Raw genomic sequence first — 14,443 nt, 5'->3', positions numbered from 1 at the left:
GAGCGGCCAATCACGGCGCGCGGCACCGCTCGCGCATGCGCAGTGGGCGCCGGGCTGTGAAGCCACAGCCCGGCGCCCACAGTTGCAATGCCGGCGCCGCCAAACGGAGGGGGAGATGAGCGGGGCTTCGATACCCCGCATCGCTGGACCCTGGGACAGGTAAGTGTCCAATTAAAAGTCAGCAGCTGCAGTATTTGTAGCTGCTGACTTTTAATTTTTTTTTTTCATGGGCCCTCCTCTTTAAATACAGAAAATACATGATTTTCCCAAAAATCTTTGTCACATCCTGTAGTCTTAACAGATCGTATAAACAATGATATCTCCATCTTTTGCATCAACCCATCATGTAGTGGAGATGAAGAATGCCAGGTTTAAAAAGAATGAAGGTGGCAAGAATGGTTTAAAATCCAGCCAGTGTAACATTAGACATGTGCAGAACAAAAAAATGTGTTTTGTTTCATTTTAATTCAATTTGTTATTTACATAAATTTGTTTTGTTAAATTCGTTAAATTCATTTCATTTCATTTAATTCATTTTTGGAATTTGTTTAGTTTATTTGAATTCGAACCAAAATTGGAAAATTTGAATGGAATTCAAATTTATTCTATTTAAAATTTGAATTTTGGAAGATGGCTATATTCTTTCTATTCCATTCTATTCTGTTGTTTTTTCTATTCTATTCTAGTCTATTATTTTCTATTCTATTCTTTATTTTCCATTCTATTCTTTTCTATTCTATTTGAATTCGAATGTATTCTATTTGAAATTTGAATTTCGGAAGATGGTTATATTCTTTCTATTTTATTCTATTCTAGTTTATTCTATTCTGTTGTTTCTTTCTATTCTATTCTTTTCTATTCTACTATTTTATTTTCTATTCTATTCTATTCGAAATTTGAATTTTGAAAGATGGTTATATTCTTTCTACAGTATTTTATTCTATTCTATTCTATTGTGTTTTTTTATATTCTATTCTAGTCTATTATTTTCCATTCTAATCTATTCTTTTCCATTCTAATCTATTCTTTTATTTTCTACTCTATTATATTCATTTCTATTCTATTTGAATTAAAATTTATTCCATTCAAAATTTGAATTTTCGGGAAGATGGTTATATCCTATTTTATTGTATTGTATTGTTTTTTTCTTTTCTTTTCTTTTTTTCCTTTTCTTTTCTATTCTATTCTTTTCTATTCAAATTAGAATGTGTTCTATTCGAACTTTGGGAAATGATCTTTCTATTCTATTCTATTGTTTTTTCTATTCCAATTTTAATTGATTCCATTTGAATCTGAATTTATATTATTTAAAATTCGAATTTTGGAAGATGAGTATATTCTTTCTATTTTATTATATTGTTTGTTCTATTTACATTTTTATTCTATTGCAATCCAAATGTATTCTTTTTGAAATTAGAATTTCAGAAGATTGTTATAGTCTCAAAAGAAGTACAAAAGCTTCTTTTGGGCGGCAGGCGTCCCGTGATTCTGTTTGTGTGATTTTACCGCAATTGTCGCCCGCTGAATCGTGATAATATCGCGCCGCGATTGGGGTGCCATTGGAAGTCACAGGGAACGCACAGGCTTCCCGCGATTTGCTGCCATTTTGAATCGCGGGCGTAATAGCGGCAACTCCGTCCACGATTGTGAATGGAGCCTTAAAAGAAGCAAGCCTAATGAAAAAAACATAATGCAGCCACCACATCTAAGAACTGGCAAACTGCAATATATTTGTTTTTGTTTTCTTGGAGTGAAATACTTGGAGTGATTTTTGTTATTTTCATGATGTGCTTACCTGTACAAGCTCGATGTCATTATCCAGTGTATTCTCATCATAGTTGTGTCTTATGCTTCTTAAGACCTTGAACTTCTGTACATATGTATCTTCTGCTTTTATTGAGTGGACACCCAGTTTGATTGTAGTTGAAGAATTGCTAAAAATTAAATATGAGCAAAACAAATGTTTTTTCTACTATTAATGTAAATGCAAACTCCAGCTGGACAACATTTAGTGATTATTCCATAAAATATTGTTTTCATTTTTTTTTTTTTTGCATTTCAGCTCCGCTGATCTCATCCTTTTTCAGCTATTTCCTGTCTCGATACCCCTGACCTAACATTAGCTGCACCTCGTTGTTCTAGATGACCATACTCATAGTAAAATAGTGGAGCGTGTCTAGGCAATGTGTGTTAGCATGGCTGCCTGTAGTCTCAAGTAGAGGTACATGTGACAGGGTGCAAACAGAGACACAGAGACAGTTGTCACCCCATAACAAGTACTTTTATGATAAGATCACTAAGATTTGAAAAGACTGAAATCTATTTTTGTTACATCAAAATAATAAAGTATATATCAAATCAAAAATGTTTCTAGTTTTGGATAGATAGGGAAGACTGCTATGTGGTGCTCATCCTTACACACTCTATCCAAAACGAAGGAAAAAGTTTTGGTTGCACAAACACTTTAATGCCCTGTATACACGGTCGGACATTGATCGGACATTCCGACAACAAAATCCATGGATTTTTTCCGATGGATGTTGGCTCAAACTTGTCTTGCATACACACGGTCACACAAAGTTGTCGGAAAATCCGATCGTTCTGAACGCGGTGACGTAAAACACGTACGACGGGACTATAAATGGGGCAGTAGCCAATAGCTTTCCTCTCTTAATTTATTCTGAGCATGCGTGGCACTTTGTGCATCGGATTTGTGTACACACGATCGGAATTTCCGACAACGGATTTTGTTGTCGGAAAATTTTATAGCAAGCTCTCAAACTTTGTGTGTCGGAAATTCCTATGGAAAATGTGTGATGGAGCCTACACATGGTCGGAATTTCCAATAACAGGGTCCTATCACACATTTTCCATCGGAAAATCCTATCGTGTGTACAGGGCATAAGGCTGGCCATACATTATAACATTTTCTTGTACAACTTTCCTTTAGATTTACCAAAACCATATAATATGAGGTCAAACCTAAACACTTTCAATTTGTATGCAGTCAGGCAGGCCCTTGCACTACATAGTTGAAGGTAAATCTAAAGAAAATGAGAAATGAGAATGAGAAAATTAGGTAGTGTATGGCCAGCTTAAGGGTCAACTTGCATTTGTTTGCTTCAAGTAGGTTTTGCATTCTGCTACACATCTTTGGACATGCAGCACTCATTTGAAGCCGGTCAAATGCACCTGTCAGTAAATTCTGAAAGATCTCAGAAGTGTCTTAAACTGATGTCAAACTGATGCCATTGACGAAGACCTACAGAGGTTTCCCCGCATCCAAATGCATGACAGGAGAGTGTGACCGGTTCTCAATGGATCCAGTTCACAGAGCTCGGGGCGGCCGCGGTCTGCACTGGAAAAGGGTCCTGTGCGTCTTTGGCTCTGTTTCAGGTACCAATTCAGGAAAAAAATTCAGACCTGATTCGCACCTGATTTATATTTATTTTAGTATAAATAATTTGTAACTTTGGAAAAATTTGTATTCATTACATTCACTAACAACCAAAATTCCAATACCTATAATTTAATATTTAGTTATTGTTAGTTAGTTAGTTAGTTAGTTAGTTAGTTATTATTTCGGATTTTCGAATTTTCAGATTTTTGGATTTTCGTTCTTATTTTCGGATTTTCATTCTTTCGAATTTTCGGATTTTCCTTCTTATCTTTGGATTTTCAATTTTTTGAATTTCCGAATTCCTGAATTTTCGAAATTCCGAATTTTCAAATTTTCGAATCATAATATTTTTCCGATGTTACGAATTTCGATTATAACGAATGAAAAAAAAAAGAAAAAAAAAAACGAATGAAACAAAAATGAAAACAAACTAATTTCGGCGGTGCACTTGTCTAGTGCTCTATTGGCTTTTTTCTGCTTGTTTAAGTTTACTTTTATTGTCACAATTTGTAGCTTTAATAAGATGTTATCTTCACAGACCACGAAATGTGCAACACATTAATGATCAGTTTATCTATATCCATATCAGGGATGTGCCATGTTGGGTCTATGCACACATGTTTTAGGGGTATAAAGCAGTTGCATATATAGAAAGCACCAAATTGTTTATGGTTTTTCCAGTTCATTTGTTTGTGCTTTTTATGAATTCCAGTTACATATAGGGAGAACATTTACAGTTTTTCTTTCTCTAAAATGTTGGTGAATTCTTTTCTTTCATTCCTAGTCACATGCATTTGGAATTTGGAGAGAATGTTTGACTTCCTTCAAGCAATTTAAAGTTCAACAGGTAGACTAAAAAAGCACTATTTAAAGTGTAAATATAACTAATCAAGCATCCTGGAAAAATGGAGATGGAGGTATCTATGTCCAACAAGAGCCCTGACACCGCATCGCTGAGGGGAGTCGATTGACTGGTAGACCTGCCATAATGTGCTAATATGTTGCATACTAGTAAATAATGGCATAGAAAAAAAAAATCTTGGAACATTTTTATTTTGCTTTAACTGCAGCAGATAATAGTGAGGTCACCAACCTGTTGTACTGTCTGGCAGGGCTGTGCAAATCTCAGAACTGGTTGGACTACATTACAAACCTTGCCACTTACAACTATCAACACTGCATATGCTTAAATTGTTTCACATTTATTATATAAAAAGTTAAAACACATATAAGAACCATAACCTAATTCCCAGGTAGAATACATATCTTGCTTCTGCAGGATCCTCCCTGATGCTAGACCAGTCCCTGCAGCTTCTTCTTCCCTGCACTCCAGTAATCTAAGGTGCTTTGACTTCATCAGGTTCCATGCAGAGACATGAGGATGTTGCGGGACAGTCCAGTCCACTGCCAGAGTGGAAGGGATGGCTGCAAGGGATCCTTTTTGTTTTCCAGGGTTTTACTTTAGGAAACAATTTTAACAGTTTTAATAAGCACAGAGAATCTGATATTTACTTACACTTTGCAGTGAGCTGCAGTTAACACCCAGTCAGCTTTTATTAATGTTCCAGCACATCGGTATCCATTTGTATTCAGCAGAGCCATATATGGTCTAGAGTGAGGAGCAGCTTCCTGTCCTCCAATGATGTCACTGCATTCACCTGTACAATATTAGGAACACATTATGAAGAAAACAAAAAACAATCAAAAACATTGTAAATAAATCTGTCAGAAACATGGGCACCTTAAAACATGGTCAGCCCTACTGACCAACAGCTAGACTCAGAAAGTGGTATGTAAGAAAAGGTCAAACCAGCAACCAGGCAAAGTTGCAAATATTTTGTACTTTTTGACTCAGAAAAATATTAAATACTGTATCTGAATATTTTCTATGTTCATTTTCACTTAGCTGTAGGCTCCTTTTTAGATGTTTACCAGATTAGTAGACTTAGTTTCTTTGCTAAAATAAAGTCCATTGTTTACAGAACTCAATAGTTCAAGCTAAAATGTTCTCTACTGCGCATACTTCATAGTGTCATACTCTTGGTACAGCCCTCCTGAACATACTACCTTATGTCCCTGAGCAGTTATCTGTTGCACATTCTGCCTGCTGGCATACCCTCTGGGATCCTTTTCTACACATACTGGCTGCTAACACTCTTTTTTTAGCATTGTTTGTTTTATCCCACACCTTCTCATTATGGAACTACCCCAGTAATAATAATGATGCACATTGCAATGGTCCTGGTAAGCTCTCCACAACAGCACTGCTGGTCAGCTCTAAATCTAAACTGCCTTCTAAATGATTGCCTTACACATTTGATTCAACATTGTATTCCTTATTTACTTGAAGCTTGTCAGTATAATATATATAATATATATAATGAAGCATCTAAAGCTTTGTTGGTACAGTCAGAGAGGTATACAGGGGCACAAATACAGTTCCTTTTGGACCTGTGTTAGTTCACGTTTACGGAAAAAATGTAATGGTGAACTAACATTGGACGCCCTCCTGACTCTCCTAGTCCCTGCTGTTCTTACCTCCAGGGTTGCTGAGCTGTCAGCACCCCTGCATCACTCCAGTGAATTTGAAATGGGGGGGTAAGTACAGCAGAGACCTGGGAGGGAAGGGGGATAGTGTCCGCTGTTAGCTCATCTTTAAATTTTTTCTGTAAAAGTGAACTAACCCTTTAAGGATCACTTTGGAAAATAATTTTTATCATTCAAACAGGATTATTATTTACAGTTATGTGGAGCTGCAATGGGTTCAAATTAGGGTTGTCCCGATACCACTTTTTTAGGACCGAGTACAAGTACCGATATTTTTTTTCAAGTACTCGCCGATACCGATACTCTTTTTTTTAATGTCATGTGACAATGTTTTTTTTAACAATGCTTTCTCTTTTTTCGGGGGGGGGGGGGGGGAGGGGGTGAACAGTGTCTGTGTGTTTTTTTTTATTTACAATTTTTATTTTTTACAATAATATTTTTTTATTCTTTATTGCAATATGTGTTTTTTTTTTTTTTTTTAATCAGCCCTGTTTGGGGGCTTTGGTGAGATATCAGAGGTCTTAACAGACCTCTGATATCTCCCCCTTGAGACAGAGAAAGAGACCAAGGATAGAGATTCCCCAGTCCCTTTCTCAACAGCCTGAGCTGCACTGAGAATGAATGGAGAGAAGACAGCGGCTCCTCTCCATTCATAAACTGAGACATCGTAATCACAGGAGATTACAATGTTTCAGTTATGTGAATGGACAGAGTCGGCTGACTCTGTCCATTCACAAAGAAAGGAGGAGGAGGACAGCAGAACAGAGGGGACAGCTGAGAGGGACAGCAGAACGGAGGGGACAGCTGAGAGGCACAGCAGAACTGAGGGGACAGCGGAGAGGCACAGCAGAACGGAGGGGACAGCGGAGAGGCACAGCAGAACGGAGGGGACAGCTGAGAGGCACAGCAGAACTGAGGGGACAGCGGAGAGGCACAGCAGAACGGAGGGGACAGCGGAGAGGCACAGCAGAACGGAGGGGACAGCGGAGAGGCACAGTAGAACAGAGGGGACAGCGGAGAGGCACAGCAGAACGGAGGGGACAGCGGAGAGGCACAGCAGAACAGAGGGGACAGCGGAGAGGCACAGCAGAACGGAGGGGACAGCGGAGAGGCACAGCAGAACGGAGGGGACAGAGAAGGGGAGGGGGATAGAGGAACAGAGGGGGCATGGAGGAGGATGCAGTGACAGTCAGCGGTGATCGCGTGTGGGGGAGTTACAAGCACCGATCACTGCTGTATGTCACTAAAGGCGCTGAAAGCCGCGGGGGGAGAAGCTTGTAACTCCCCCACGCGCCGATCACCGCTGACTTCCAGGTATCGGCGGAAGCATCGGGAGCATTTGCCCGAGTACAAGTACTTGGGCAAATGCTCGGTATCGGTGCCGATACCGATACTAGTATCGGTATCGGGACAACCCTAGTTCAAATGCTGCTCTATCTAACGCAAATGATTTATGACATATAGTGAGGGAAAAAAGTATTTGATCCCCTGCTGATTTTGTACATTTACCCACTGACAAAGAAATGATCAGTCTATAATTTTAATGGTAGGTTTATTTTAACAGTGAGAGACAGAATAACAACAAAAAAAATCCAGAAAAATGCATTACAAAAAAGTTATAAATTGATTTGCATTTTAATGAGTGAAATAAGTATTTGATCCCCTTCGCAAAACATGACTTAGTACTTGATGGCAAAACCCTTGTTGGCAATCACAAAGGTCAGACATTTCTTGTAGTTGGCCACCAGGTTTGCACACATCTCAGTAGGGATTTTGTCCCACTCCTCTTTGGTAACTAAAACCTTCAGTTTGGTAACTAAAACCTTCAGCTTTCTCCACATATTTTAATGGGATTAAGGTCTGGAGACTGGCTAGGCTACTCCAGGACCTTAAAGGTAAGGGAAAGCTTTGTTTAAAAAAAATAAAAAATAAATAAAAAACATGTCATACTTACCTCCACTGTGCAAGAGTTTTGCTTAGAGTAGCCCGATCCTCTTCTGGGGTCCCCCAGCAGTGCTCCTGGTTCCTCCCCGCATCGAGTGCCCCCACGGAGAAGCGCTTTCCCTGGGGGCACTGCGTCCATTGACACAGACAGCAGGACTCGGCCCCGCCCCCCGGCTCTCGCGTCATTGGATTTGATCGACAGCAGCGGGAGCCAATGGATCCTGCTACTATCAATCTATCCAATGAGGACCCGAGACACTGGCTGGAGCTCATCTGACCACAAAACTTTCACCAGTTCTTATCTGAATCATTCAGATGTTCATTAGCAAACTTCAGGCTGGCCTGTACATGTAAATAAAAAGAGAGAAGGGCGCACCAGCCATGTGCATTATCTTTTGTAAAACATTTATTAAGTAAAATGATAAAGGAAATTACTCACAAGCAGTAGAGAATCATGTGCCATAAACCTTGGACATCAACTTGCAACAAGTGGTAAAAATGATGAACAAAGCCTTCCAAAGGTATTTCAGAGGAATATATAACACTGCTCGCTTACGCGTTTCGAAGGGCTCGTCCCTTCTTCATCAGAGCTCAGCAGTGAACCCTCCTTCAGTAGGCCCTGTATATATAGTGAATGCCAAAAAGGCACAATCAATGGATGGGGCAGGGCACATAAGGCTCCTCCCTTTCTGGGAGATCCTCCCTCCTACACTCTTTGCCTGTACAAATGGATAGCCCATCATGGTTTAATTGGTTAAAAAATAAATAATAAATAAATTGATGAATAGATTCATTCATTAATAGATATAGTAAAGTAAAGTAAAGAAACTGGTGAGTGTCGCTGTAGTGTAGTACAGTTAGAACCCAGCAGGGGCTAACCATAGGGGTGCATGATCAGCAGTGATAGATGTGTGCATGTATACACACACACATATATATATATATATATAGAGAGATGGGCGCAGAAAGGTGCAGAGAGGCATGGGATGGATGCATCTGTTTGGCAAGGAAGGAAGTATCATGTTAGTAAGCTGATATACATAGAGATGGACACTATACCTTTGATGTTCAATACACTCTGATCGCTGTGTAGCTGCAGTGTGTGTGAGAGAGCGGCCCGCCGGTCCTATCCGGATGTACAATCGGTGTTGGAACGCACGCCAGTGCGTTTGCGTTCCAGACAGGAGGAAGGGGCGGTGCGCGTCATTTCCTCTGTGCCCACTGCCGCTTACCGATGACGTAAGCGGCAGGGGATAGCGCGGCGCCATACTGCTAGAGGCAGACGCTCGAGGGGGCGAGGCCGGCACTATGTAGATCACGGATCTGCCCTGCAGACAATAACACGGAAGCAGTGTAAAAATAAACCGGCTGTCGCACATTGAATCACAGGGGCCACTGCATACTGACAAGCAGTGAACATATACATGTCACATATATTTACCAAACGTCAATAGTGACTAGTGGATGATATATAGCTTGTATAGTGTTGTACTAAATAGCATTTAGGATTGTCAGCAATACTAGTAGTACATGTATATGTGTATAGAGATATATTCACAGTATTACAGGATGCACAACCCATATGCCCATCTGCACATAACGTGAATGCCCATATCACTGTATACCATGAGACGCCCGAGGTAGCAAAGAAAAATTATTATATAGATGAAGGACTAATCCAGGCCAGACCAAAATGTAAGAATATTACATTTATAAAACAAATTGTGTAAAAAGTAAGAATTAAAAATCTTCTTAATTAATATAAAAAAGATGATTGGATACACCGGGATGGTACTGAAGGAGTGGATACATGTGGCACGAACAGTAACTGGCATAATGACTACTTAGTGCTAATGTGCTCATGATAGTCATCATATACCCCACAACGAAGGGTGGGGGGATTGAAAAGGATGTATATGTAAATATATATATTTTTTATTATTATATAATATAATATTATAATATAATATAATATGGCCTGTACATGTGCTTTCTTGAGCAGGGGGACCTGGCGGGCGCTAGAGGATTTCAGTCCCTCACAGCGTAGCGTGTTGCCAATTGTTTTCTTGGTGACTATGGTCCCAGCTGCCTTGAGATCATTGAAAAGATTCTCCTGTGTAGTTCTGGGCTGACCTGTCACCATTCTCATGATCATTGAAACTCTGTGAGGTGAGACCTTGCATGGAGCCCCAGACCGAGGGAGATTGACAGTTATTTTGTGTTTCTTCCATTTGCGAATAATCGCACCAACTGTTGTCACCCTCTCACCAAGCTGCTTGGCGATGGTCTTGTAGCCCATTTTAGCTTTGTGTAGGTCTACAATCTTGTCCCTGACATCCTTGGGCAGTTCTTTGGTCTTGGCCATGGTGGAGAGATTGGAATCTGACTCATTGCTTCTGTGAACAGGTGTCTCTATACAGGTAACAAGCTGAGGTTAGGAGCATCCCCTTTAAGAGAGTGCTCCTCATATCAGCTCGTTACCTGTATAGAAGACACCTGGGAGTCAGAAATGATTGATAGGGGATCAAATACTTATTTCACTCATTAAAATGCAAATCAATTTAAAACTTTTTTGAAATGCGTTATTACTGGATATTTTTGTTGTTATGTCTCTCACTGTTAAAGTAAACCTACCATTAAAATTATAGACTGATCATTTCTTTGTCAGTGGGCCAACATACAAAATCAGCAGGAGATCAAATACTTTTTTGTAGGTGGTGGAGAAATGTATTAATTCTCAATAATTATTTCAAGGATATTGCCTGCAGTGGGGTCACTTCATAGATGATACATCGCCATATGGCATAAGAATGCATTGTCCCTGGAGTAATTCCATAGTAAGCTAAATATATGGTGGAAATTTAGAATATAATATGCAATACAGTGAACTACATATTCCGTTTATAGATACATAAATTCAAATCAATAGTGGAGGATTAATAAGTGACATACGGTATGTAGTTTTACATTTTTGGTTTTGGGGTCAATACCTCTTTAAGGCCGCATTGCAAGGCATAAATATGCAGTTTGTGATAAAAGAATTGAAATACCATTAGTTAGACACTTGATAATGGCCATGCGGTTTTACAGTTAAAGTACTATATATGGCCATTAATCATTTCCCTATATTAAAATGAGGTGGAGATAGGGAATTTGTATAAAAAGAGAGAGAGATTAACCACTTGCTTACTGGGCACTTTAACCCTCTTCCTGCCCAGACCAATTTTCAGCTTTCAGCGCTGTCGCACTTTGAATGACAATTGTGCGGTCATGCAACACTGTACCCAAATGACAATTTTTATAATTTTTTTCCCCACAAATAGAGCTTTATTTTGGTGGTATTTAATCACTGATGGGTTTTTTTTTTTTTGTAAAAAAAAAAAAAAAAAAAAGAGCAAATTTTGAAAAAAAAAAAAAAAGATTTATATTTTGTTATAAAATTTTGCAAACAGGTACTTTTTCTCCTTCATTGATGTACGCTGATGAGGCTGCACTGATGGGCACTGATAGGCGGCCTCATAAAGAATGAGGAAGGACATCTTGTTACAAAGGATGGGGAGATGGCGAAGGTATTGAATTTATTCTTCTCCTCAGTCTTCACGAGTGAATCGAAGGGCTTCAGTAACCAAAAATGCAGTGCTTATCCTCATGACACATCACAGGAAGCACCTCCATGGTTAACAGAGGACAGAATTAAAATTAGACTTGGGAAACTTAACATTAATAAATCACCGGGACCAGATGGCTTGTACCTGAGGGTACTTAGGGAACTCAGTCAAGTAATTGCCAGACCATTGTTCCTAATTTTTACTGACAGTCTACTGACTGGAATGGTACCAGCTGATTGGAGAAAAGCCAATGTAGCACCAATTTTTTTTTTAAAAGGGCCCAAAATACATCCCTGGGATTTACAGACCAGTTAATCTAACATTAATAGTATGTAAACTCTTGGAGGGGATGATAAGGGACTATATACAAGATTTTAGTAATGAGAACGGTATCATTAGCAGTAATCAGCATGGATTCATGAAGAATCGTTCTTACCAAACCATTCTACTAACCTTCTATGAGGAGGTGAGCTGCCATCTAGATAAAGGAAGGCCCGTAGACGTGGTGTATCTGGATTTTGCAAAAGCATTTGACACAGTTCCCAATAAACACTTACTGTACAAAATAAGGTCTGTTGGCATGGACCATAGGGTGATTACATGGATTGAAAACTGGCTACAAGGGCAAGTTCAGAGGGTGGTGATAAATGGGGAGTACTCAGAATGGTCAGGGGTGAGTAGTGGGGTTCCCCAGGGTTCTGTGCTGGGACCAATCCTATTTAATTTGTTCATAAATGACCTGGAGGATGGGATAAACAGTTCAATCTCTGTATTTGCGGAAGATACTAAGCTAAGCAGGGCAAAACCGCAGGATGTGGAAACCTTGCAAAAAGATATGAACAAATTAATGGTGTGGACAACTACATGGCAAATGAGGTTCGATGTAGAAAAATGTAAAATAATGCATTTGGGTAACAAAAATATGAATGCAATCTTTACACTGGGGGGAGAACCTCTGGGGGAATCTAGGATGGAAAAGGACCTGGGGGTCCTAGTAGATGATAGGCTCAGCAATGGCATGCAATGTTAAGCTGCTGCTAACAAAGCAAGCAGAGAATTGGCATGCATTAAAAAGGGGATTAATTCCAGAGATAAAACGATAATTCTCGCTCTACAAGACTCTGGTCTGGCCGTACCTAGAGTATGCTGTCCAGTTCTGGGCACCAGCCCTTAGGAAGGATAAAATGGAGCGAGTACAAAGGAGGGAAACAAAGCTAATAAAGGGTCTGGAGGATATTAGTTATGAGGAAAGGATGCGAGCACTGAACTTATTCTCTCTGGAGAAGAGACGCTTGAGAGGGGATATGATTTCAATATACAAATACCATACTGGTGACCCCACAATAGGGATAAAACTTTTTCGCAGAAGGGAGTTTAACATGACTCGTGGCCACTCATTAAAATTAGAGGAAAAGAGGTTTAACCTTAAATTACGTAGAGGGTTCTTTATTGTAAGAGCGGCAAGGATGTGGAATTCCCTTCCACAGGCGGTGGTCTCAGCGGGGGGCTTCAATAGTTTCAAGAAACTATTAGATAAGCACCTGAATGACCGCAACATACAGGGATATACAATGTAATACTGACATATAATCACACATAGGATGTGTCTTTTTTCGAGCTCACCTACTATGTAACTATGTAACTTGTAGAAAGCCAGATGTGTCATAAAAAATAACCTCAAATTTAGGTGGATGTTTTCCAAAATAGAAACATTATTTGCTAAACTTACAAAGCAAACATGAGTCAGGTCTGTACTAATTTCTCTTTCATAGGTCTAACTTACCCTTACTACATAAACCACCTCTGAGCTTTAGAAAACCGGAGAGAAAATTGATCTCTTATTTTTTTGGCCACCCGACAAACTATTGCTAAAGCCTGGAGAACTCCATCCCTGAATGTTATAGAAGTGAAATAAAGAATTATGGGCACCATGGTTCATGAAAAATTAACATCTATCCTACTTGATAATTATTCTAAATTTTTACAATTCTGGTTTCCATCGCTCGACTTTACCAACACACTTAATATTGATCATTCTTTACTTTTGCTCTAAAATGATACATCCACCATTAATATAAAATCCAGCATATCTTAATCCACCTCTTCCTCTACTCTTCTTTATTTCTTCTTTTGTTTATTCCTTTCTTCTTTTTATTTTTTCATTTTTTCTTTCTTTTTTTCTTAACTATTCCCAATATATTTAATTGTATATTCATTGATGTTATTTTATATAACATATCTGTATTACCTTGTTTTCTATCTTAATCTTCTATCTTAATCTTAATCTTCTTAAAAAAAAAATTATGTAACTCATAGGTCAAACTTACCATTTGGAAGCAGAAGGGAAGCTAACAAACATGTTGAAATCCAACAGAGCATCTTCTTTTTGGTTTGTCTAAACAGCAAAGATAGCAACTGGAGATTTCATCGTAGTTATATACACTGTGGGCAGACACCACCTTGTTTGCAGTTTCCTTTTACTACGTCTACCAACCAAATCGACCCTCTGATTCCTCCTGTATTGAATTGTATTGTAACTGTACTGTCTGCCCTTGTGTTGTAAAGCACTGTGCAAATTGTTGGTCCTGTATAATAATAATAATAATAATAATAATAAAAAATAATAATAGGCACCTAACAAGGTAGTGTGTTAAAGGGCATTACACCTCACTCATGTAATGCATGCAGTAAGTACATGCCGTATGCATACGCTTTTTGTTTGAAAAACTGGAATTGGTAAATTACATTTGAAATATTAAAGTGTGTAAGCCATTTTCAAAGACTATAAGGCATTCTGTGACTGGGCAAGGGGACATTACAACATTCAAATGTCCCTTGTCCAATTATAGAACACTGTGAAATCTTCAAAAAGAAGACAAGACGTTTTCTGAATGGATGAGCTGCACAGCAAGAGACTCGCTGTGATCCCTGTGTTCCAGCCCTG

The 14,443-nt window shown here is 39.0% G+C and overlaps 2 protein-coding genes across 5 annotated transcripts in view; one reads left to right on the top strand and one right to left on the bottom strand.

The window, feature by feature from the left end:
• LOC141133271 (uncharacterized) overlaps positions 1-13,575 on the top strand; it is a 41,997-nt gene extending 28,422 nt beyond the window's left edge. For 3 of the 4 annotated variants that reach the window (XR_012243037.1, XR_012243036.1, XR_012243039.1), the window contains one exon: positions 4,185-5,304. The gene's annotated coding sequence lies outside the window, so the exon portion shown is untranslated. Of the gene's footprint in view, positions 1-4,184; positions 5,305-11,343 lie in introns of those variants that run through there. The other variant, XR_012243038.1, reaches the window with a different exon arrangement.
• The window catches only part of LOC141133291 (granzyme A-like), a 35,268-nt gene extending 21,304 nt beyond the window's left edge, over positions 1-13,964 (bottom strand). The window contains exons 1-3 of the mRNA XM_073622570.1: positions 13,827-13,964; positions 4,917-5,058; positions 1,796-1,934 (exon numbers count right to left, since the gene is read on the bottom strand). Coding sequence (XP_073478671.1) covers positions 1,796-1,934; positions 4,917-5,058; positions 13,827-13,878 — 333 coding nt within the window. The 5' untranslated portion in view covers positions 13,879-13,964. The remainder of the gene's footprint in view (positions 1-1,795; positions 1,935-4,916; positions 5,059-13,826) is intronic.
• Between the last annotated feature and the right edge of the window lie 479 nt (positions 13,965-14,443).

Source organism: Aquarana catesbeiana, linkage group LG01 (genome assembly GCF_042186555.1).
Source record: "Aquarana catesbeiana isolate 2022-GZ linkage group LG01, ASM4218655v1, whole genome shotgun sequence".
Lineage (NCBI taxonomy): Eukaryota > Metazoa > Chordata > Amphibia > Anura > Ranidae > Aquarana > Aquarana catesbeiana.
This window is presented reverse-complemented; position numbering and strand designations above follow the sequence as displayed.